The sequence below is a fragment of the Peromyscus californicus genome, unplaced genomic scaffold, assembly GCF_007827085.1.
Source record: "Peromyscus californicus insignis strain IS unplaced genomic scaffold, ASM782708v3 Scaffold_20__1_contigs__length_68692818, whole genome shotgun sequence".
Taxonomy (NCBI): Eukaryota; Metazoa; Chordata; class Mammalia; order Rodentia; family Cricetidae; genus Peromyscus; species Peromyscus californicus.
Window position 1 is genome coordinate 57,375,695 of NW_026294503.1, and position 27,032 is coordinate 57,402,726.

At 40.5% G+C, this 27,032-nt stretch overlaps 1 protein-coding gene across 3 annotated transcripts in view; it reads left to right on the forward strand.

Annotated features, from left to right (window-relative positions):
- Positions 1-27,032, forward strand: part of Pdzrn4 (PDZ domain containing ring finger 4) — a 336,579-nt gene that overhangs the window by 251,331 nt on the left and 58,216 nt on the right. For all 3 annotated transcript variants that reach the window (XM_052748700.1, XM_052748701.1, XM_052748702.1), the window contains 2 exons: positions 14,235-14,491; positions 17,448-17,550. In XM_052748700.1, the coding sequence (XP_052604660.1) occupies positions 14,235-14,491; positions 17,448-17,550 (360 nt within the window). The remainder of the gene's footprint in view (positions 1-14,234; positions 14,492-17,447; positions 17,551-27,032) is intronic.

Consider the following 27,032-nt stretch of genomic DNA (forward strand, 5'->3'; position numbering starts at 1 on the left):
AGGGAGATCTGTTGTTGGTATGTAAAATGAATAGAAAATTTCTTAATAATAAAAAAATTCTTATGTTAAAAATATTTAAAAGATACGTTAAAAAAGAAACAAACTTGGTCAGAGGCTCTTCACGAGCCAATCCCTTATAATTATTTGGGAAATCTAAATGGTTTTAGCATAAATCCATTTTCAACTAATGACAAAATAGTAGTTTTGGAAAAGTTCAATGTGTCATAATTTTTACTCATCAAAAAGTTCCAAGATGGCAGTTAATTCAGAGCTCTGTGATTGGTCAATGTGCAGAGCATAGGTGCCTGTTCAGTGCTCAGCCCTAAACAGGACATCTACATAACACCCCACTTCCCAAGGCACAGGGAATACCAGGGAACAGGAGATAGAAATATTGTACAAGCCAGTGGTCATGAAAGACTGGTGCAAATTAGTGCACTCATACAACCACAGCAGCTATGACTGCCCACTCAAAAGCAGTGCAAGACCAACCCAGTCAGCAGCAGCGTGGACGGAGGAGGACTCGAGGGGTGGAGCCCTAGCTGAGGATATGGCGGTCAATACCTGCTAAGGGAAGGAAAGTCAATTTTCTTTAGCAGTCTTGTTTTGTTTTGTTTTGCAAGACAGGGTTTCTCTGCATAGCCCTGACTGTCCTGGATCTTGCTCTGTAGACCAAGCTGGCCTTGAACTCACAGAGATCCACCTGCCTCTGCCTCCTGAGTACTGGGATTAAAGGCGAGCACTGCCACCGCATTCTGCAGCCGTGTTATCTATGGTAGATTCCATGCCCTACTGGATGGCTCTAGACCCATGCACATATGAACAACAATAACTGAACTCATTATATTGTTACTAAAATAGGCACAAAATCAGGAGAAGGTTGATGGGGAAGGTGTTGGGAGGACATGATCTAAATATACTGTATACATGTATAAAATTTATTTTAAAAAGTTCCAAGAAGCACACAAAGAATTCTCAAGTATCATTCACTTACATTCCCAAACTTTTTGACATTCATTAACATTGGCCTTAGATTCCCCACATCGGGTCATAAAAGTTGACTACCAGTAGCAAACAGATATAACTTGGCTCCTAATGGGAGGGATGGAGAAGGATACAAGGTGGTTCCTGTGGTATTTCTGCTAAGAATGCATAATCTGAATCTAATAAAACAAAATACCAGATGAAATCAAATGGAGGAATGTTCTACAAAATAACTAAACATTATCTCCAAGGGAACTTCAAAACTGCTGTATAATCTCAACATGAGTTACATGTTAGCTTCCCTTGACATTGTGACTTTAGCAGTTGCATTTTAGCCATTAGTAATTTTAACAGTGAAATTAAATCACACAGACACACATTTCAGCTTTCTCTGGCCTTCTTTGTTGTTATTGTTTAAATTAGGAATTTTTCAAAACACAAAGTTTTTTATTGGTTCATTTGTTTTTGTTGTTGTTATTTTGTTTTTTGACAAAGTCTCATTGTGTAATCCAGGTTGGATTCGAACTCATAATCCTCGTTTTGCTTCACCTTCTGAAGTGCTGATGCTGCAAGTTATGCCACTATGGCCAACCTAGGGGGCTAGTTACATTGGTCAGAGTTTTGGACAACCACAAATAATTAAGTGGAAGAAGATGTGATGGTCCAAAAAAATGAAGAGATGTTGGCCAATAAGAAAAAAAATCTAGGGAAGAGCAGTAAAAGGAGGTCTGTAGATGTATCCAACCTTCTTATTAAATAAGAAACACAGAACCAATGCAAAGAAGAAAGCCAAGAGGTCAGAGCTAAGAGCTAAAACCTTACCCTTTCTCCTGCGGTGGTCCTACCTCTCCGAACCAGAGCTACCCCTGTGTTAAAGTCTTTATATAGAGTTCCTGTCCTGCCTTCTCATTGGTTGTAAACCCAACCACATGACCGCCTCCTCACGGCCTGTCTGTATAGGCCTCCAGGTTTTCCATGATTGGTATTAAGATTAAAGGCATGTGTATCCAATAATGGCTGTATCCCTGAACACACAGAGACTTACCCAGCTCTGCCTACCAAGTGCTGAGATTACAAGAGTACACCACCACTGCCCTGCTTTCCTATGGCTTGCTAATAGCTCTGACCCCCGGGCAACTTTATTTATTAACCTACAAATAACATTTTAATACAAATAAAATATCACCATAGAGGTCTTTATCTGTTTGATTTTTAGTTGATAAAGGATACTTGTACCTATTTATGGGTTATAACACAATGCTTTAGTATATATTGCACTGTGGAAAAAAATGATTTAATCTAGTTACCATATCAGTTGTGGAATGCATTTGGTTTTGTATAGTGAGTTCTTTCAGTATCTACCTACAACTTGGAAACGTGCAATTTTTTTATCGTGTGCCCCATTATCATCTGACAAACTTGGAGAAGGTGAGAGGCATAGGAAGATGCTCAGACAAAAGTCTTTTTTATCTATAGACCTGGAAGGTGAGCCAGGGATGTGAGCAAAACACAGCAGGCACTGGGAACCCGAAAGCCACGTGGGGAAAGGAATGTCTCCTTATCAGTGGTGAGCAAACCGCATACAGGAAGTGGGAAGCTTGCAGAGACCACGTATAGGACTTGGGATATGTTAAATACCAAATGTGGCTGCATTAAGTTCAGCAACTAGATAAGGAAAGGACAGAAGAAACGATTGATTCAAATATAAGACAAAGAAAGACAACAAAAGAAAAAGTAGTTGTGAAAGGTGTGGCCCCAAGAGGTTTTATAAGCATGCTTATGAATTGATTCATGAACAGTTTTGAAAAGATCACCACAGATTCCTTACATCTGAAAATGAAAGAAAAAGTGAGCATTGCTTATGTCTGAGAAATTCTGTCAGAGTGAACTGTGGGTAGGTCAAGGAGCAGTGGGCTGGACCATTGTTGTGATGCTGTGTCCCCCATTGGGGAGTATTGAGACCAGGTTTTACTAGGCAACATAAGCCTAGCAAGAAGCTGCTACCTTCCTGCTTCAGTCTCCTGAATCATAATTTTGTGGAAGTCTCTCTGGATTGCTGAAAGTCTTCAATAGGACCACATATATAATTTATTTGAACCTTGTCAGTTTTGTTAGGTTGTTGATGTGTGTGTGTCTTAGTCAGTGTTCTATTGCTGTGAAGAGACAATGTGACCAAGGCAACTCTTACGAAGGAAAAGCATTTAATTGGAGCTGGCTTACAGTTTCAGAGGTTTAGTCCATTCTCATCATGGCAGGAAGCATGGCAGCACACAGGCAGACATGGTGCTAGAGAAGGAGCTGAGAGTTCTACGTAAGGATCTGCAGGCAGCAGGAAGAAGAGAGTGCCAATGGGTCTGGCTTGGGCTTCTGAAACCCCAAAACCAATTCCCAGTGACATACTTCCTCAAACAAGGCCATAACCTCCTAATGCCTGTCAAGTGGTGCCACTCCCTAATGACCAAGCATTCAAATATATGAGCCTATGGGGGCCATTCCTATTCACACCACCACAGTGCCATACAAAGCACTTAGCAAGTGAAGATCCAAAAATGTCAGAAGTTATCATTTAAGCAATGGTCTTTATTGGGGTAGCATACAAGTCCAGAGCATGCAGCACACACAGAGACATCCAAGAGACCAGAAACTTGACAGAGTCTGTACCCAACACACCATTACTCTTTTCTGCACAGAAACACTGCAAATCAGTGGACAGCACAGGAGGTTCCAATGTAAGGAATGTGCATTATCTGGGCCAACCATGTGCCTGAAACCTGGGTGTAGCCAGAGCCTTTACTCTGACCTGCTTGGTCCTGCAGCAGTTTATAAAATAATCAGAGGTTTAATATCAATTACAAACTGTTTGGCCTATGGCTCAGGCTTGTTACTAGCTAGTTCTTACATCTTAAATTAATTTATTTCTATTAATCTATGTATCGCCACATGGCCAGTAGCTTACTGGTACTTTCACATCTTGCTTCCTCTGTGTCTGGCTGGTGACTCCTGGCTCCACCCTTCCGCTTCCCAGCATTCTTAGTTTGGTCGCTTCACCTACACTCCCTGCCTGGCTACAGTCCAGTCAGCCTTTTATTAAACCAATTCAAGTGACAAATCTTTACAGTGTACAAGAGAATTATTCCACAGCACCTGGGAGTTTCAGAGCTCCAAGAAATCTATGGCAGACTCCTACACAAGGAAGTGAAGCCAGCTCTCCCTCATTGTCCAGACAAGACAAAAGAAGTGTCAGGTCCACTTCAGGGTAAGCCTGCTCATTTTATCACATGGGTATTTAGTATATAATCCTCCAAAAGCCCAACCACTCGATTATCTGAGGAGGACACTGAAAACAATGGATGTAGAGGTCAATGCAGTCTATGTTTTTACATACTAGTTACATGAATAATGACTATACACCTACTCAGCACAAATTGTTTCGCTCACTGATAACATTTTTTATAAAAAAAAATTAAAGTTAATTTTAGTCACTCTCTCAAGAGGTTTTCTTCATATTTTTTTAAATGTATTTGACAAAAGATCTTGCTTATGTATCTGTGGCTGGCCTCAAACTTGCAACTCTTGCTCAGTCTCCAAAGTGCTGGGTGTATGTGTGTGTGTGCAGACACACCCAGCCTTCAATGTATGACTTCATACATTATCATTCATGAGTTCCTTTTACTATGCTTTATACCATACATGACACTCAACTTTCATAACAGGTATCCTCAGGGAATCAACACACTAAAGTTCAGAAAAAGAAAAAAAAGCATATGCTGAAATTATTTCAAGCTAATTTGAAAATTATGTCAGAAGTATTTTAATGAATAGAGATTTAGAGTTACTTTTAATTATTTTCATGCCAAACATTTTAATAGGAATTGAAGTATCACTTCCCATTTCTGTGATATGCCACTAAAGCATGATTTGTAGCACCTCTCTAGTTAGCACATAGAGAGTTTAATATCAATAAAAATAAATATTTTCACCTTTGAGCTTTAGGCAAAATTAATGAACTCCAGTTAGAAGAAAATGTAAAAGGTCCCATAAGTTAACCAGGTGAAGCATCATGTCCAAACAGAATTATAACATTTTAGTCTTTTAGATTTTTTTTTTTTTTTTTTTGGTTTTTCGAGACAGGGTTTCTCTGTAGCTTTGCGCCTTTCCTGGAACTCGCTTTGGAGACCAGGCTGGCCTCAAACTCACAGAGATCCGCCTGACTCTGCCTCCCGAGTGCTGGGATTAAAGGCGTGCGCCGCCACCGCCCGGCAGTCTTTTAGATTTTTAATCTGAAATTGGGTAGGAACTGTACATAAGCCCTGGTATCTATACTTCCCTTTTTCAGGTTTTTTTTTTTTAAATTTTTGAGACAGGGTCTATTTGCTCTGGCTGTTCTGGAACTTGTTATGTAGACTACGTTTGTCTCAAACCTACAGAGAACCACCTGACTCTGCTTTCCAAGTGCTGGCATCAAACACTTTGCCTGCAGGTGCAGCTTACTAAGTATTCTTACATTTAGTCTCTCTCAGATATAGATGCTTAGAAACCTTTATTTTTCTTAAGAGGCAGGGAGGGGTTGAAACTCTCGTCAGTCCCAAATAGCTAATTCTAGAACTGGCCAGTCACTGGTGACTTCTTTGAACTCAAAAGTAGGCAGCCAGTTGTTTTCATGGTATTCAAGAGAATTGTGTTTGAGGTTGGGTGTCAAGGGAAAAACATCAAAGAGGAGCAGCTTGTATCCATGTATCCAAGTGAAGACAATGGCCCCTAGGAAGTGTCATAATGAGTGATCAGTTTTTGCAATGCATCCAAAGAGTAGATGATCCCACTAAACAGCAGCCTTGTCAAACGTTACCATACTATGGTTTATATATGAAAAACTGCCTTTTTTTACTTACATTCACAGGTTGCTATGGATTAATTAGTCCATCTGCCACAACAAATGAATTCACACATCTTTTGAATTGACTCCCGAAAAGTGAAGGTTTTTTTTTATCCACTTAAGATTGTGCCACCAATATAATGAAAAACTAATTACTTTTAAAAACACGACGTTTATTTTTCATACATCTGAAAACTTCTGTATGCTTATTATAAGTCATCACTCAGATACATAATCTTAGAACTATTTGTCAATGTAGAACTGACTGGGGGAGGAACTTTGTGCAATCAGATATCAGCATCCCATCACATGTGTTCATTGGGTCATCAGAATATACACTTGATTCAGTGAAGAATATTCACTGGCATCCAGCCCCCAATTTAGTCTTCATGAGCATATCACCACACCACTATTTAGTCTGTATGAGCATAGCCCCAGGTCCACCGATGAAGAGCCCTCCACCATTATTTAATCTGCATGAGCATAGCCTACTCCAACTGCCTAGTCTGCCTGAGGATAGCCCCATCCCACTATTTAGTGGGCATGAAGATAGCCCCATGCCTCTTTTTGTCCTGGAACTTTGTGTTTGGCATCTCCACTCTTCTTCTTTGCCTTGGACTATCTGGTACCCTCTTTTTTCATAATGTGTCTCCTTTCCCACTTACCTTAAGTGGCTTACATACCTTTTCAGGTCATAGTCCTCACCCTCTGAAAATGGCCAGCCTGTTATCCAATGCCAACCAAGCCAGTATTTGCAGTTGTACTGTAATTGAACTGAAATTACCTCATTGAAACAGAACCGTAGCATGCTTGAGATATCCTTATCAAACTTCCAGTTATTAGAGTGACAGATGCAATTGTACAATTCACTTTACAGCAAATTTGATTTCTCACTCATTCTGTCTCAAAAATCCCTTCACAGAAGTCCTCTTTCCTACAGCATGCTTGAATCAAACTGTAACCCCTTAGGAAACCCCTTTGCATGAAGGCTTCGAGCTCTGACCTGTGACTTGGCATATTTTAAAATCACATCTTTCTGTAAGTTTTTCTTCCAGTCTTCCCTGTCCCCTTTTTGTCTTCCTCAAAATCAGCTTTCCTTTTTCCAACAATGAAAGATTACCATGTTTACACTGAGCATCAGGATTAGCTTTATACTCAGGTAGGTACCTTCTCTAGAGGGCTTCTCTACTCCCTGTCCTAAACTCAAAACAAATAAGCATTGTGCGTTGTCCATACAAAATCACATTTAAGATTGAACCATAGAAGGATCTGGAAGGAAATGAGAAAGAAGGCACAACAGTGAATTATCAAAATCATAAGGGTGGGATCCATGAAACACCAAAACCTCTGATGGTTTGAAAACTCACTACTTGAAAAACTGGTCTTATACCTTATTATTTATTGATTTGCTGCACAATTTTCTCACAGAATTAATGTTAGATATTATTCCTCCAATATTATTCCTCCCAGCCATACCTGTAGATAACTGAGCAAGGCCACTGCCAGAAAAAAAAATCTAATTAATTTATTCTTTCTTCTGTTGTGAAAGCTGTAATTTATAAAATGGTGACCTTTTGGAAGGCTAACAATATGTTGATGAACTTCAAGTGAAGTGAAAAAAAACTGTGTTTAGTATTAGTAGTCCTCACATTTTCTAGGCGCTCACGTGGGGCATCAGAGCCTTTAAAGGTCAGAGACCTCCTTACTTGGAGAGATATTAAATGGCTTATGAAAATAGAGGCCAGCCACATGGTAAGTGATAGAAAAGGGCACCACCCAATAGGCAAGTAAGATAGTTGAGATTACATTGACTGTCCTTTTTAAAGATTGTATTTGACTGTCCTTAGAGCAAAGAATTAAATTTGCATATAAATGCCATGATTGTGAACAAATAAGTGTACAGGTCATAGAATCAACAGCAAATGATCTTACTGTACAAATGTTAATATTATTGGCATACATTGAATGTTGCCATGAGAACTAGTGGGTATTTTTGCATCCTAAAATACTTTTTGGTAAATTTTACATTTCTGCAGATTTTATTATGCAGACTAAAATTGTCAAAATTAATCTTAGCCCATGGTACACAAGGAATGATTGTGGAAAGCAGCTTATTTTTAATATAATATTTATTTTTTTCGAGAGTTCTATACCTGGGTGAGATATATTTTTATCATATCTACTCCTCCCCCTTGCCACCATCCAACTTTCCTGGAATCCCCATAACATATTCCCTTTGCTACTTTATGCCTTCTTTTTTTGTTTTTAACTCACTGAGTCCATATGCTGCCCACAAACACACACGTGAGGAGTCACAAATGAGCATTAGAAGCCTATCAGTGACCATATCCACAAAGAAAACAGCCAAGGAGTGCCAATAGCTTCGCAGTCAGGGGTGGACCTGCTGAGCCCCTCCTCTATCCATGCTGGGATTTTGATTGGCTGGATCTTGCAAGGCTACTACGCCAGTGACCACAGCTACTTGAGTTGGTGAATGCAATGGCCATGTCATATCCAGAAGACAGCATTTTACATGGCTCCTTCCCTCTCCTAGCTCTTACATTCTTTATGTCCCTTCTTCTGGGATGTGTCATGAGCCTTGGGATGGGGGTAGCATTTAGCTAAGCACTCGTAGGCATTTATTCTCAGTTATGTCTCTCTGTAATAAATAGTGCTCACTATAAAAAGAAGCTCCTCTAACCAAGATCGAGAACAGCCCGGGTCTATGGGTCCAAACATAAATATTTAGATGGCAGTTTGACAGTCATGGCCATTCAGCACTGCAATAATCTGTTTCTTTCCAGGGCCCATGACTTCCCCATCCACTGACTTTTCATCAGGTTTACAGTTTTACAGTTTCACACGTAGATTCTCTCCTATGGAGGAGGCTTCAAACTCAGTCAGAAGGTATTTGATGACTTTCATACCATTTATGACACTATTGTACCATTAGGCACATTTTTACTGGAAGGTCAGTATTCTGTCATGCAGGGTCTACCCAGGGGCAAGACCACTGACGTTTGTTCTTCCCCATCAGTCAGCATAGCACCTCCTCACGCTATGGAAGCTAACCAGAAGAGGGGAAGTTTCCTGGTCATTTCCAGCTCAGTTTTACTATATCCCGCCACCCAAGTATGTGGTACCATTTTGTCCTTTTTCACATCTTTGGTTAGTATTACTCTAAGGCATTTTGTTTGTTTTCTCTTGGTGAGTGGAATTGTTTCCTTGATTTCTTTCCCAATATATTTGTCATTGTATATTGTGAGATTACTGATTTTTGCATATTTGTTTTATATGCTACAATTTTGATTAAAGTGATCATCTGTTCTACAGAGTTTTCTGGCGTTGTTCGTCTCATGTGTAGAATAACATCATTGGTAAATAGAAATACTTTGACCTCTTCCTTTCCTATTTGTTTCTCTTTTATATGCTTTTCCTGATTATTGCTATAGCTAAGACTTCCATGGCTATATTGAATATGAGTGCAGATATTGGACAACCTTGTCTTCTCCCTGATTTCAGTGGGGGGAAAGCTTTGGGTTTTACCTCATTTAATATAATGTTGGCTACAGTACTGTCATATATAACCTTTACTATATTGAGATATGTTCCTTCTATCCCAAGTTTCTTCAGGACTTTGATGAGATAACAGATTTTGTCAAAAGCTTTCTATGTGTCTATCAAGATGACCATGTGATTTCTATCCTTGAGGCCATTTATGTAATTTATAACACTCGTTGAATTATATATTTTGAACCACACCTTCACTTATGGAGTAAAGCTGATTTGATCATGGTGAATAATCTTTTTGGTGTGTTTTTAAATTAAATCAGCAAGGGTTTTTTTTTTAGATATTTAGCATTTAAAAAGGGCTTTTTATTTTATTATATATATGTTTTTGTCTGTATTTCTGTGTACCACATGAATGTCATGTCCCTGGAGGCCAAAAGAGTATATTGCATCCTCTGGAACTGGAGTTACAGTTGATTATGATCTGCTATGTGGGTGCTAGGAGCTGAACCTGGGTCCTCTGTGGGAACTTGGAGGTAGGGGCTGATGCAGAGTCTATAGAGGAATGCTGCCAACTGGCTTGCTCCTCATGGCTTGCTGAGTCTGCTTTCCTATATACACTGAGACCACCTACCCGGGGGTGGCACCACCCAAAATGGGGTGAACCCTCACATATTACTCACTAATTAAGAAAATGCACACAGATTTGCCTACAGCCCAATCTTATGGGTCCATTTATTTGAAAGTCTGTCCTTTCATGTGACTCTAGATTGTGTGGTTGACAAAAACCCAGCCAGCATCATGTTCTTCAGCATTTCCCTCTAGCTGATTTTAAGAATTGATTTCTGTTCTGTTTTAGGAATCATATAATGGTAAGAGATTATGTTTTGGTTTTTCTTGTTTCCTAAATATCTCCTATATGTGGGTTGGCACCTCTTTCCTTCTCTGGGAAATGTTCCCTGACGAGTCTTTTGGAAATATTTTCTATGCCTTTAAAACAAGCTTCCACTTCTATGCCTAATAAACTCAGGTTTGTTATTTTCAGAGTGTGACCTGTATGCTGGGATGCTCACTGGGGCCTTGTTATTGTTATAATATCTTCGTCCTTATTAGATTGCCCCAGTTCTTCCACCACATATTCAAGCTCTCATATTCTGTCTTCTCATTAATGCTCATTAATGCATTCTATCAATGCAATTTTGGAAAGTTTTTTTGTTTTTGTTTTTTGTTTTGTTGGGTTTTTTTCTCACTGTGCTTTTTATCACCAGCATTTCAAACACAGTTTTTCCCACTATTTCTTTTTGTTGAATTCCTCTTTCATATCATCCATAGACTGCCTTATTTCATTAAGCTCTTGTTAGTTTCTTTGAACACATTCATAATCATCAACTTTCCTGTGCTTTCATCTAACTCACACTAATAACTCTTTTATAGGAGTTATACAGTGTAAGTTTTTTGGGGGTGGGGGGGAGCTACACATATTTTTATTTCGTTGCTTGGTTTATTTTTTTATAAACTACATTTATTTTGGTTGAAGTATTTGCAATTGTCATATAATACTGGGACGTAGTAGAGTTGAATATGTTGTTCAGAAAATAATTTCTCAGTTCAGGAGCCCAGGGTGTCTGGTGCAAGCTCTGGGTTATTTCCTGAATATGATATTAACTGGGAGAGCAATCCCAGGTGACATCACTACTCTTCAAATATCATACTAGCCAGTTAATAACAGTGGCCCTTTTGACTTCAATAACTCTCGGGAGATAAATTTGTTTATTTAGTTAGTAAGATTAGGAGTATGAGGAAAGTAGGGTAAGTAAGGATAAAGATTAAGTCTTGGGTCAACTTTGTGAAGGAGCAAGGAGGGAAAAGTTGGAATACTGTTGAGGAAAGTCACCAATGGGAAGAGAAGGGGAGGATGTGAGGATTAGAAAGCAACAGAAAAAAAAGACATAGGAATGAGGGGGGGTGGTTGAGATAGATTGAAAAGTATACTGAAGAATGCCTTCTAATGAACTGTGTGGAGAATCACAATGGTCACAAAACCCCAAGGAATATACAAACAAGAGCAAAACCATCACGATACATGTATGCAAGAGTGGAAAAGTAGGAAAAAAAAAACCATAAGAAATAAAGACAAGATGGTGTGCTGGTAGAGCTGAGCTGAGTTGAAGGGTGAAGTTCTCAGATCCTTCTGTCTCTAGCAGGTTCTGTGTAGTACTGGCAGCTCACTGGAGCCCCTGGCCTCGTCTAGTTCTGTAGATCTAGTGTATATAAGGAACAGAACTTTTCCCATCATGCTGCTCTCTCCATGGCAGCTTTCTCGGCAGGCTGGTGTGGTACCAATTGGAGAGGGTTTCCAGAGGAGCTCTGGTTCTCAGCCTTCCTGCCTGTTTCTCTGAAGAGATCTCCACTAGCTTCAATCAGACATGTGTAGACCTTGTCTCTCTGCAGAGCAAGAGCTTAGCACGTTTTAAGTTGCTGTTCTCTTTCACAGGTTCCAGCGGCGAGGCTCCTAGGCTGGCACACCGTATCTGGCACACTCCACAGTCTCCAGAAACTCAGTTTTTAAAGTCATTTTTGCTTTGAAGGTCACTAAAACAAATATGAATGCTGAACATAAAAATTAGGTTAACACATAGGCAAGACATCCAGCCACCTCAGGGAAAAACTAGATTAATGGCATTTTCTGTCTGCTGCTTGCTGACAGACACACTTTATGCACCAGTAGACTTTAATGTGTGATTGAGGCAAGCCTGACCACACATTTCTCCTTTCTTTAGACATTGCTTGAAGCTCCTTCCAAGGGATGTGATACTTTACCCTGTCACTGTCAGATAGAGGTTGTTGTTTTGTTTTTTGTTTTTTTTTTTTATGCAAGACTGTCATAAAGGTAACATAGCAACGAAGTGCCAGGAGAGGGTAAATGGGTAGGGATACACTGGGAGTTCTTTCAGGGGGAAATGGTGTGGAACACAGCAGGAAAGAGTTCACTAAATTTAAGGGTAAAAGATGGAGATGTGTGGGCAACTGTGACTTCTGTTCAGACCTTGAAGCTGCTCATTGCTGCTTGTTCTTCCTCATAATCTGAAACTCATACATACTGACCATACTGGAATACATGGAGGATGACAGTGCTCATCATGGGATTGTACTTGTACATGCTGGCCTCTATTTATGATTCTCTGACTATCTATCCTCGGGGAGATAATGGCGGCCCTGGCCCTGGGGCACAGTCATCCAAAACAAACTCAAGGAATGAATTACTGTGTGCTTGGGGGGTCCTGTGTCCACATATCCTATCTGCCCAAGTCAAACACTCCAAGGTGGTATCAACGTAATTTTAGGATCCTTTTCCAAGTTCAGTACACAGAGACAAGAATCAGAATGTGAACGTGCAGGTTGGTGAATGTGTGTGTGTTGCTAAGTGCCAATCAGTTCTCCATCTGAGTCTCCCTAGTGATCCAACAATGGAAGTGGGATGTATTTTGCCAATGTGGAAACTCAATTGCTCATTTTTTTGAGGGCACATTAACTCTTTCAGGGTCCATTGAGCAAATTAGCTATCCTAGGTCATTAAACTTGTCTCTATACGATGTGATGCTTTCACCTGGAATCGTATCATTTCCCCATTGGCCCACACTTGTTCTGAGCAGACACACTTTCTTTGTCTACTCGAAGAGAGAGAATATGCTCATTTGATTGTCAGCGATTGTTCCACAGCCAACATGACTTCCTTTCCTTGTGAGACACTCGGGGCTCTTTAAGAGTTTGTCAGCTCACGGTCAGACAGTTATCATTGCTTCACCAACAAACCAATGGCTCAGATAGATGTCTAGGAATGACACCATTTAGGATGTTTTGGACAGTATTTTGCAACTAAATATCTCCTCATATTGGCAAAAGCCAAGATTAATTAATTTCACATAATTCTACAGTCTAGAGATATTTATTAAAAGAACCTCTACTGACAGGGTCTGTCATCAGGACCTATTTGAGGGCAACAGTTTGGAACCATTTAAGAGCAGTCTGGTAAAGAATTAGGAAACTATGAAGAAAGTTTGGGTTATACAAACACTGTCACTGGCCCTTAGAAGACAGGCAAGGAAGCGTCCCACAAAATGCAAATGGTCTGTTACTGTTGGCAGATAATAAGGGAGAAGAGATGACAATTTCACCCATCTTTCATGTCTGAAGCTACCTTGAAGTGTTAGGTGCTGGAATGGGTGAGGATCCTGAAGGGGGTGTGCAGTCCTCTCTCAAAGGAATTTAGAATAGTGCTCATTTCGGGCATGTCTGAGTCATCTGGGATCGTATCAAAATGTTAATTCTGACTCAGCAGGTCTGGGATAGATTCAGGGGCTCTGCATGTTCCCAATCTTTTCTGTGATGTTGATGCTACTGGTTGATGGGTCATGCTGAATCGTTATGGTTTAATATGATGCATGCATTCAATAACATGGTCTTGAATAAACAAGAATATAAAGAAATTGGGCAATATCCTGAAAAAGTATATTTCAAATAGATTTTCAGTTAAGTTAACAAAAGATTGATAATTTTTTTAAGTGTTGTGTGCATACATAAGCAAAGTTTCTGTTTAGCTGAAGATTTTCACCATTTTCTGATGTTAAACCATTAAAGTTTTATTAATAATTCTGATAGTATTTTATTAATCAACTCCAGGTACTTCATAAAGAATGTAAAAGTGATTTTTTATTCCCAATTTGTTGACTCCTTATATTGACAGTTCAAAAAATGTCAATGTCTGATTCAATATTCCTTCAAACAATTCATATGCATGCCGGTCAGTCTGTGCTGGAGGCTCTGTGTTCTTTACTCTGAGACGTGCACTGTCCTTGTGTGTTCACAGGTCAATGGCAAGGATCTGTCAAAGGCCACCCATGAGGAGGCAGTGGAAGCGTTTCGAACCGCCAAGGAGCCCATCGTGGTGCAGGTGTTAAGGCGGACTCCCCTCAGCCGACCTACGTTCGGCATGGTCCCGGAAGTACAGCTCATGAACGCCAGCACACAGACGGACATCACGTTTGAACACATCATGGCCCTGGCCAAGCTCCGCCCCCTCACCCCTCCAGTGCCAGACACCTGTCCATTTCTGCTTTCAGACAGGTATCTAGCTCTCTCTCTCCTTTCTCCTAAAGCCCTGTTTATTAGCCATTCACCACTTATGGCAGGCATTAGAAAGAACCAGACACCCCAGAAGTTGACAGTTCCAGGGACAGGTTCCCAGCTCTGTTCAGAAATATCTCCCCGCTGGCTGTGTGTGTGCTCTCCATGAGTTCTCAAGCTGTCCCTGCTGCTACCCTCCCTGGCCACACAGTTAGCTGTGCTCTGAAATCAGACTTTCCAAGGCACAGTGAAAAGCTCGGCTCTGCTTCGCTTGCCTTCCTCTCCCTACCCTTCAAGGCTCAGAGTGCTAGTCAGGGAAATAACTTTTCTCACCAAAGCTGCCAAAAAGCCTCATTAAGACTCGGGTGACAGTGACATGCTGGCACCATGGTCTCCTCTGTGAATGATCCCTCTCTCCCTTGCCATCCCTTAAACAAGAATCTAGGAAATTGATTTAATTCAACTACAGTTCTGCAAAGGAACCAATTACCAGATATACCGAGATGCAAACAAAGGGTCCCGGCTTTCGCGGCGTAAACACAACACTCGGAAATAAGCAGCAATTAAAGGAATTTTCCTCCCCAATTTTACCGAGTTGAAAGGTGGGGTATTTTATTTAAGCAATGTCACCTGTCTGTTTTGTTCTCTGTGCTAAGTAATTTTCACACATTGTCCAGAGTCTGCTTCCTGAGAGCAATGGTCCCTTCAGGCTGCATTTTCACTGTTCTCTATTCCAGCTTCTAGTTTGTAAAACACCCATGTTATTGTGCGCAGTCCCAGCCTATTAGTTCCTTAGTCTGTTCCAGTGAGTCACAGGTACACAATGGGCTCACCCTGGAACCCTAAGGAACACTAAGAGAGCCCCAGTCTCGCCTCGAGCCAATTAATTAAGAAATTTTAGAGTGGACTCAAGCAACAACCATTTTTCTTTTTTTTTTTAATTAAGGAATTTTTTATCCATTTTAGATCCCCAACTCTTCCCTCCTCTTACCCCTCCACCTCCCCCATCTACAACCCACCTCCCCTTCTCTCTTCCAAAAAGGTAAGGCCTCCCATGGGGAGTCAGCAGAGCCTGGTTTATTTCAGTTGAGGTGGGTCCCAGCCGCTCCCCCTGCATCGAGGCTGTGCAAGGTGTCCCACCATAGTGAATGGGCTTCAAAAAGCCAGCTGATACACCAGGGATGGATCCCAATCTCACTGCCAGGGGCCCCCCTCCAGCAGATCAAGCTACACAACTGTCTCACTTACACAGAAGGTCTAATCCAGTCCCATGGAAGCAACAACCATTTTTCCAACATTCCTCAAGGCAATGCTACTGTACCAGCAAGTGTTTGAAACTACCTTTTGAGACTCCAGCTTGCAAGAGGGCATAGGCTGTGTGAGTAGGTGTCTGTGTTCATTCTCCCACTACGTAATCAATAACTCTTGTATCAGGCACAGTACTAGGTACAAAAATAATGAAGTTATGAACAGATATAAAGCCAGTAGCCCCTATTATTTATATTCTGCATTGGGAATGAACAATAAGTAAACAAACAAGTGAAATTCATGAATACATCTTGACACACAGTAGCCTTGCAGAAAAAAGCTAACTTCCTGTTCATTCAAGAAAGCATTATTATCTAACTTTAACACATTTCAGGTAATACTCCAAGTGTTTTACATTACTACCTCATTGATCCTCACAGCAGCCTTTGGACAGAGTGCCTATATTATTAACAATCCGATGTTGCAGATAAGGACACATACGTGAAGGTCCTTGGCCAAGATAACATAGCAAGGAAGTTCCAGCCGCCAGCTTCTAATCTGGGTGAAGACTGGCATTCCTTAACTTGTGCAGAGAGATGCTTCCCCTAAGTCCTGCAGCTCTCAGCTTTGCTGCAGCATCCCTGTCCTCACCACGTGACCCCACAGTGTCCATATTTTCCTTTTAATTATTTCCTTATACTAAAATTGCCACTCTGCTGCTTTCCTCATTTAATAGGGCAAAAATTAGATTTTGTGCAGGAGCATGTTTCCAGCACTTGGCACAGAGCCTGGCATCTGGAAGGCACTCAGGAAATGTTTGTGAAATGACTAAGGTCTTTCTTATGGCAGTGTTCCCTCCTTCCCAGCTGAAGGGCAAAGGGAACGCATCTGTGCCCCAGATGGGAGTTATCACCTCCTTGTTTGCAGAGAAAGGGGGATGTATCTACCTGGTAGACAAGCAGCCAGGATGCTGCCTTGTACTGCCTCCTTTGCTAGTTGGTCTCATATTGCTTAGCTTTAGCAGCCCAGCAGCGGTAAAAAAAAGATGCAGGGGAGAACTTATTCTGACCTTGCAAGAGGACATGGGAATAGGCCTCCCCATTTAGACAAACGAGAGCTAGTTTATGCTAATAGAATTTACTGGACAGTGTCCACAGTGGCAGAGAGCTGTCACCAGGTATGTTTTTACTGCTTGTTCGCATGCCCTTTATCAAATGGTTAGGCCATGAGAGAGCACGGTGGGGTGGGGTCTTGAGAAACAGACAGCAATGTAGGTATATTTTATAGTCTGAAAAATATGTGCTTTAGAAAATGCCATTGAACCAATTCGAAAATGCCAGTTTAGACCTGGAGTTTTGCCCCAGAGTAGGTTGCAATTCTAAATGCAATATACCTAGACAGGTGTTGTCACACTCAGTGAAATGGAAGCAAGTCAGAGAGTCCATGAAGCACTAGGGACCATGGGAAAATTCACATTGGTGTCATTGCAAAATGGAACTAGAACCCAACACCTTCCCCTTAACCTTCAGAAATGGGGCATTGATGGGCTTTACCAATGGGGAGAGATAAAAGCCAGTGTTTCTATTGAAGGCAGGATCACTTTAAGCACAGACAGATCTTCTCACCACAGCTGGAAAGACTAAGATGCAGTTCTAAACATTTTAGCCATGAGAGCCATCCTTGTGACCCGCTGCTGCCTTGTCCACAGCTGCCATTCTCTCCATGCGATGGAGCACGGATTTTATGAAGACAATGAGTACGTTTCCAGCTTGCCCGCTGATGCAGACAGAGCAGAAGACTTCGAATATGAGGCAAGACCATTTCCTTTCATGTTTCTTCATGAAGCATGGTTGAGGGGGTTTGCATAACAAAGAAGTTCATTTAGTCTCAGAAATAGCATGTCTGCTGCATGCCTAGAATAAGAGCTTTGAAATAGTTTGGCATTAGTTACTTATCTATAATATTTTAAGTGTTTTGCAAAAATATTTGCACAGTGGTGTCAGCTTGAAAACGATTTGCTTACTACTTTATGTTTCGTGTGTGTGTACTTTTATGGCAGCTACAGTCACCCTTTTTAACATACACGGATTCCCGTAGTTTAGAAAGGAAATTGTTATTTTCCTCGTGTAGTCTGGTATTAATTGGTTAAATATATTTAATTTAGTTTAATTCTCTTTCGCAAACCTATTTTCTCTGTATCATGATTCAGGTGTGAATTGCAAAGAGCAGTTTCAGTCCTGTTTTAGAAACAGACTGTACAGCACTGGTTAAACTGTTAAACAGTCTTCACACGGAGTACTAGGCAGCCCACGTGCAGCCCATAACACTTCACTAAGCCCATCCATCTAATGACTATTTAAAACATTCCACAAAAGCTAGAGGGTTTCTCCTGATACTTCTTTACTTCTGCAGTCTATGAATCTTGGCTTTGGCATACTTTGACATTTGGAAATGCAGTGGGTTGAGAGGGAGGAGACGCTGGCAAACAGACAAAGCTCCCACGATTATCTGACCTTTAATGCCTCAGATGATGTCATACAAGTTCAGCGAAGTGTTCGTTCCGTTTTACAAGCAGGAAATCCTGAAATCTCTTCCCTTAGGAGGATCTGAAATCAAATAAGGCCAACTCAGTGGAGCTCACCTAAAGCAAACAGACATTTATTTGAAATCTTCCCTCTGCAAAAGTCATCACTAGTGCTTATGGAAAGTCATTATTTCCTTGCACCTGGGGTTCAGGAAGATGGGCACTGACACCTAGTATCTGACTTTTGTCATTGTTGTTTGTGCTGTTTCTTAAGAATGATTTCAGAAACTTGTTCACATATAGGTACGCACTAAAACATCCATCACATATCTAGTGGCAAAAAATGTAAAAAGGTCAGCATTGATTCACCTATTGAAATCATTTAGCATAAATTGTTTTTCAGTTAATGCATATTGGGTTTAGGAGTTGGAACTGCGTACGTAACTACAACTCTTTATTTAGTTTGTGTCTTACAGCTTTATTAAAATAAGACAATGTTTTAGGTAGGCCTGGAAGGAAACTAAGCATGTTAACAGCAAAGAGTCTTTTAATTATTAATATGTCATTGAAATACCATAATACAGACTGATTTCTTTCCAATTCTGTAGGGCTTACTGGGCCTGAACCATGCCTTAATTTTGGTCAGCATCTATCTTCAGTACATACTAACATCAAGACAATGACATTGTTAAATGTTCAGACAAGCTCTCCATAGCCTGCAATCTCAACTAATCACACCACCATTGTGGGTAATTTGCTGTCAACTATGATTTTTGTTGCCAAAGGTACCTTTCTGAATGACTGAAATAAACAATGTTCTTATGCCTGGTGGTGGTGGTGCACACCGTTAATCCTGGCACTTGAGAGGCAGAGGCAGGAGGGTCTCTGAGTTCAAGGCCATCCTGGTCTATTTAATGAGTTCCAGGACAGCCAGGGCTACACAGAGAAACCCTGTCTCAAAAAAAAGGCAAAACAAAAACCCAACCTAACAAAGAATGTTCTTATGAATTTACATAAAGAAGTGAAACATTTGCTATGGCAGTCTTCATCTTTGAAAACACATACACATGAGAACATCATACATGGTTAAAGGTCAGAAGGAGACATAGGCAAATGCGTGGAGGATGTCACTCAATTTAACAGAAAACAATTGTTCTTCCCAGAACTCTTCAATTTGCTATGGTAACATACAGGAATAGCACACAGCAGCCCTTGTGGCACCCTTCAGGTTAGATTATAAAATCTAGCCCATCCACTGCCATCAGCAGAGCCTGTCCTAAACACAGTTTGCAGTAGGGAGATGTAAAAATGGCAATCCTGTCTTCATCTTTTGCACAGTTACTGTTGGACCTGAAAGCTGACAGGTGGGGTGTTTCTGTGACCAGCTGAGATGAACTAAATTTCTCTAGGGTTTCATCATCACCCTCTACATCTGAGAGTGAGACGAATGTGAACACCAGGAATGAAGAGCCTTTGCCAAGTACAGGAGACAGCTCCTGTGGTCAAAGAGAAGGCTCCAGCTCAGAATGAGAGTATTGTTCATCTTCTTTCTCAACAGGCATGCATATCATCCTCGCAGTCAAAAAAGGAGGAAGTCCCCTCACACATACACACTTATGTGTACTTTCACACACATTCATTTGAACCAAGGAACTCAGCACCACTAAGTACAAGCTTGATGATGCTCCTGTTCTCCTGTCCCAGTGCAGCTTAATCTCTAGGGAAGAAATGTGGACAAGAAACACATGACCATGCATTCTAATGGAGGACGAGAGGGGTCGTGTAGGATAGTAAGATTAGGTCACTGAGGAGAGAGAATCATGGGATTGGGACAAGTTGTTCCTATATTATACCTAGTGGTCAGGGAATTCCTCTCTCATGAGATACCCAGGGAAAAAGAGAGATGGAGCCACATGGAAGGAACTTTCCAGAAACAGGGAAATGCAAGTCAAAGGCCAAAGTGGACTTGTATTAGCGCTTTTATATCACCATGATAAAATATCATGGCCAAGACAACTTAGAGAAGACAGGGCTTATTTGAGCTTGTAAATACAGAGGGTTGATAGTCCATGACTGGGGAGTAAAGGCATGGCAGCTGGGGCAGAGGCTGAGACCTCACGTCCCAAACTGTAGGCTGGAAGCCGAGAGACTGAGAGTTTAAGAAACTTTGTCACTCTCTAAGCCTGGCTCCCAGTGGCACACTTCGTCCAGCAAGGCCACACATCCTAAGCCTCCCCAAAGAGTGGCACCAACTGGAGACCAGGCATTTAAATACCCAAACCAAGACTACAGGGAACATTTCTGACTCAAATCACTACAAGGCTTACAGCAGGGAGCTTTAAAAAAAAAAAAAAAAAAAAAAAAGCCATTGATCCAGCTAAAGGCTACACTTATAGTGGGCAGAGGTGAGGCCGAGTGAGAAGGTGCTATCTGGAGTGGCCTCGTCCTGTGACTCTGAGATGGAGTTGCTGCAGCAGAGCAGGGCCTTGGTCTGACCCCTGCAAGAACACTCTGGCAGTGGGGTGGGCGTGGCATGGGAGGAGCAAAAGATTCAGCAGGGAAGCCAGTTGAGAGGGAGCAGTGGCTTGCAGTGCTCTGCAGTATTGGAGATAGGCAGGGCACAGACTGTAAGGATAACACCCAAGCAGAACTGAGGCTGTGTCTATGTATCTATGTACCCAGATCTTACCTCGGAGCAGTCTAACAATTCACAGTGTAGTATTAAAAAAAAAAAGACAGAATGAAATCTACATTCACACAGCTGCTGCCATCCCTTGAAATGATCATAATAGATTCACCCTTTAAAAGCAGCATTTGGGGTCTACAGACGGCATTCGGTGCTTGCTCAAAGGCAGACCATGCAGTAAGGATTTAGTCATGTTTGTTACAGACCAACTTATGACTGACTCAGAACCAGAGCTGATTATGTATCTTGGAAGTACATATAGAGAGATTTCAATATATGAATTATTGAGCCAATAGAACAGAACTTGTCTTACTATTTTATGAATGCATATATAGAATATTTTAAACATGCAGATCATTAACATTGATAGGTTACCAGTTTCCCTTAGAACCAAGATGGACAGGGACTATTTCTTTGGGGATGTTGTAGACCGTGTCAACATAATGGTGACTTTGGTGTGTTAGGGATCTCTATAAACTTTAATGACTCTCGCACCTCACCATGACATACCACTGGTTTCCCCAAGAAAAATACTTGGCTGGGTTTTAAATCCCCCCACTGTACTTCACAATATCTCAGAGGACCAATCTACATCAAAAGATTCACAGCTTGAAATTTGTTCTCTATTAAAAAAAAAATGATGGCACTTGTACTCTAATTAAAAAAGATATATGATTTTAATTTTATTTTTTGAGGGGGAAAAAGAAAAAGTATCGAATTTAAACACTGTACCTATCTTAAGAGTTAGGATGCTTCCTGACAGAGGACCACAGAGGACTAGGCTTCTCTTCTTTATTTTCACTGTTCATTTTTTTCCCCCTTAGAGCCAGCCAAGGTTGAAATAAATCATAAATAGCCCTTAGCAAGTCAGAAGCAGGTCTCAAATCTGACCTCCACCAGAAATAATTTAAAGGGAAAGCCGCCAAGAAATAGAGCATTCTCCATCTAACTCCTAATAAAGATGGGTTTGCCCCTGCAGGGAGGAAGCTGGGTTTTGTTGTTCTTTTGTTCTGGTTCGGTTTTGTAGGATCTACCGTTAAATCTTAAAAGGCAGGGCTGGTGGAAGAGTCAGAAATAACTAAAATTGTAATAAGACAGCACATTACGATACAAGGAAAAATTTCGACGTTCTTGGATCTTTAGGTGTTCATAAGTTAGCTATGCTGATTGAAACCACATATACTCCTCCTCTCCCCAGGATCAAGGAGAAGTGACATACAGGTGTCGGGATTCAGTACTCTCCCTGTGCTCGTTATAAAATGAAAGCAATGGGAATTCTGAAATTCATTTGGACTGAGATTAAAAGTGGAAAGGAGGAGCCAAATGTCTAAGTATGTGTCAACTGACAAGTGCAACACTCTAGCCAGTGTCTAACACTAACAACATGCATTTAGCCTATTAGCTTCCCTTGGCAATATTTATACAAAGCAAAAGGAAACCTTTGTACTGGGTATCATTTTGCAAAATGCCACTCTTGGTGCTGGGTGCATGCAGAATATTTGTGAGAATTTAAGTTTATTGTATTTTTCTCACAGTTAAATAATGGTTATGAAGTATGCAGAACTTCCTTAAACACACACACACACACACCAGGATTACCATTTAACAGTCATGCTTCTGGACAGCTTCATGATTTGCACAGTTGCCTCAGAGAAAAATCTCCCTAGTTGTGCTGTGTAGAGCACTAAGTGTTTTTCTGGGTGAAAGCAGAACTTTGCCTCATAGTGGGGCCTTGGTAAATATTTGAAGATGGGATAAAGGAGGATATTGAAAGCCCATAACTGTCTGTATGGACCAGCTTCTAAGGAGTTTAGACCCTTTCCTCTCCTCTGTCTGTATGAGGGAATTTAAAGGAAGCTGGGGCCACCATGCAGTGACAAGAATGTTCTCTCCCTTTCCAGAAGGTGTTTGCTCCTTGACTCATTTGTTTTAACACTATTATCTGTTCTGATCCAGTAAGTATTTCTAAGGAGGAGACAAAAAATGGTGTGAAATAAGAAATACAGTTAAAATAAAAGATATAGCTGTTATCTATATTAATTATCTTTATATGAAGTTATAAAACTCATACATGGTATAAATTTCAATTTTTTCCTATGGGTGTGTGTATGTGTAAATTGTTGACATTTATGGAATGTGTGTATGGTTCCATGAGCATGCAAGTGTGTTCACCTGCATGTAGAAGAAGTTGACCTTGAAATTCATTGGTTGCTTTCTAATTAATTATTTAAGGCAAGACTTTCGGTTGAAATCAAAACTTGTAATACAGCTAGAGCTAGTGTGGCTCCAGGGATTCCCCTGTGTCCACCTTCCATGTGCTGGAATTGTAGATGAGTAACCATGCCCATCTGACATGTATGTGGGTTCTAGGGATCTAAACTCTAGTCCCCACACTTGTACAACAAGCACTTTAAACACTGAGCCATCTCCCCAGCCTGAATTTGAAACATTTTTTTAACCTACCATTGTGGCTCCTTCCTTCATAACTGCTGCATGAATGTGCTCATTCAACATGAGTGAGACAGCAAAATGAACAGTGGACTAGTGCCTATGCAGGGGCCTCATGATAACCAACAGTCTCTGGTAGTGAGGACACCTTATCCAAGAGCTTGAAAGCCAGTGTTGAAAGGAACCAGTTTGGATCTGAAGTATCATGGATCAAGAGGCCACAAGGAGGATTATCTATGTGTTGCAGTAGATTGAGAGCAGAGAAAAATAAGGTAGAAAACATCGAGTTCATTATTCAGAACTGTTAGTACACTGCAGGTGGTATGTGAGCAGCCTCTTTCTTTCTACCTGCCAGTCACCGTTCAGAGCCATGAAATATCCAAAAGAATTTTAGACCACTGCCCAAACAGACAACAAAATCAATGTTTAGAAAAATCCCCTTAGTAAGAGTCAGGCTATGGAAAATTTTTATTTGAACACTGATCTAGATGAATGGTGAAAATATTTTTATTACTTGAACATTAAAGGTCATATGTTAGTGTGTCCATAGAGAATTGACTCATTTGGGGTACCCGTTAATAGTCTTCTATGCCCACCATCTTCTTAATTATGCCAGATTAAATCTTGAAGGCCAGTCCAGTGATTTGTCATATATTAGGACTTGTACTTCCAGGCAGTGTGACACATTTCTCCTTCCTACAATGGCAGTTCCTTGCCCTAGACATTATTCTGTCTCTAGTGAGGCTCTGGCCTCACTCAGATGGTGAGTTGTTTGTCTCTGTAGTCATTAGCAAAGTTGTCAGACCAAATATAATTATGTGTACTTCAGATGGATTGTTGGCTGTTCACCACATTGACCAACTCCCGAAAATTTCCTTCAAATCTATCTGGTACTGAACATTCTGTGACCATTGTCACGATCCTGCCCCTCTAGGCATGAGGAACACAGACTTTCAGGCCAACAGTACTCAGGGGGAAGTGAGGGCTAGCCACACTTCATGCCTTTGCTTGTAGGGTTGTTCATCCCTAGATTTCCCTTCTGATAGTCTCTACCATTGATTCAAAATGAACCAAGCATCACCCCCTCAGAAGCATTCAACAATATCCTCCTCACTTAGAAGGCATTCTCGCCCACCTGTGTTTCGGTGCCTCACTCTGTATTCAGTTTGTGCTTTTTATTTTCTTCTCTCAGTTCCATCCGTATGTACTTTTTTTTGTCTGTTGTTTTGTGAGTCAAGGTCTTGGTCTAGCTAATGTTGGCCTCAGATCCCTAATCCTCCTACTTCAACCCTTTGAGTTCTACAATTACAAGCATGTATTCACATAGTTGTATTTTGTCTTGAGAGAAGTTCTGGTGATTTTATTTAACATTAATTTATTTTATTTATGTTGTGTGCATGTACCTGAGTGTAAGTATGTGCACCATACACGTACAGGAGCCTTCAGAGATCAGAAGAGGTATCCAATGCCCTGAAACTGGAGTTACATGTGGCCATGGGCTACCATGTGGGTACTGAGAAGAAACCCTAGTTCTCCGTAACAGGGCTTCTCCAGTTCCAGTTCCCAGTTTCTAGATCTTGACATCACCAGAAGAGTCTTTCAAACTATGAAGAGACACTGGAAGGAGAAAGATAACTGAGACTAGCAATTTGAAATACAATGTGGAAGTCTTTGCTTTCCCCATAACACTTCAGCTAATCTAACAATCGAAGTAAACATAATTAAGCATATGCTTTTTAGCCAGATGATAACTGAAGAATGTTGTCACCATCTTCACAAGAAAGATGGTTTCCTATGAAACGTTAAAGGAGTAGACTACGCTAAATAGATGTTCAAGTTCATACAGGTGAGAAAGGACAAGGGTCCAGTGCCACTAGGACCCTATGTCCTGGTTTCTCCTCAATAGTCCTAGGATATGACTAATATTTCAGGGCAAGTACAAATATAGCATTTTTCACATTCACACATATCCTAGTTGATGAATATCTTGTAAGGTTGTTTTAATTTTCCTATCTATCAAACTTTAATTAAGGCTGATGGTTTAGAATCACATGTAATACAATCTTAATATTACATGCAGAAGTAAGTCAGAGCCTTTTAATTTTAACACCCATGTTTATTAAATTGAATTATTTTTCTAAATTGTAAGAGCCTATTAGGAACAAGAAAAAGTCTTCCTTCGAGCGTGATTTATAAAATAAGGCCACAGGTTGAGAAGTCATCGAAGTTATTGTAATTCTTTGAGCTTTCTTGCAGAATGAAATAAGATTAGTATTGCTGTTGATTGGGTTATATTATTTTATAAAACAAACGTGAAGCAAATCTGCGTTTCACCTCACTGATTATAACAGCACTCAGCCTTATTTGAAAAGCAAACAGCAAAAGCAAATTGAACCTTCCAAGTTAGTTATTCCACAAAGCAACCATGGACACGTGCACTGCACTAGGAATCTAGCTATAAAATGAAGACCCTGTACATTGCATGTATAAATGATATCTAAGTGCTGACATGCTCTTTGTGTTTGAAGACGCTCTCATACGCATGCAGAGGGTTGCCTTGCATTTGTTAAATGCATCCGTGAAAGGCTGTGTTTGAGGGGCATATTTGCCATCACATTTTTTCCCCATTGAACTTCTTGTACACTCCACTTTCACAACAGTGAAAACTGCCTTCTCTAATGTGAAGCAGATGTGCCAGGATGTCAGTGTTCCTTTCAGACACCACAGGATCTGTAAAAGGGAAGTAACAAGCAGCATGGGCCTGGCTTAACTCCATTTCTTAGATGAACCTTGGGGCTAATGTCTTGAATTCCAGTGTCCTACATGTGAGCTTCTCAGGGACACCCAGGGTTGGCTATGGACTCATTCGTCAGCACCTATTTCTCAGCAGCAACTGTAGCTGCTATAAGCAATGTGAAACAAATGCGTGGTCAAATCCTTTCAGTTTTTACAGTATTTTAACATTACCAACAGATCAGGCTATACTTCTATATGTATAGAGGTAAACCTATACGGTTGGTATAGAGAATACTATATGGGGCTTTATAGGGTGAGCATGCCACTCACTTGAGTACACATTCTGTGTCCAGTAATGTATCATATCAATGGGGAGAAAACAGCATTTTCTCCATAATATTTCTGATTTTAGCTTTAGGATCAGGGCACATTTATGCATAACTCACATACATTTGCTAATTTCCAACAGTTGGTATCGTCTGTAGAGATTACAAAACAATATTTATTTACATACAGCACTTGGGTTTTAACTAAAAAAAATAAAGAAAACAAATTTACTTTTTTTCTACCATACTATATTATCTTTAAAAATGATATTTCTTATATTATTAAATAAAATATTTGGAACCCTCAAGGCAATGTGATTTGCCTGAGAATAAGTTTCTTACTTCATCCCTGGAGAGCATAAGCTGCTGATTAAGGTCCTGGTTTGTATTTGGTTAGCAGTGTTCACTGTATATTAAGTAATGACATATATATAATATAGTTTATACAAACAAAAGGTGTGTCATTAACCAAAGATTATAGTAAATGCTTTGTATCCAGTAGAGGCCTCAAATGCAAACTGTTAGTATTATCATCTCACTTGTACCTCCTGAGACAGCCATAGCATCCTATGT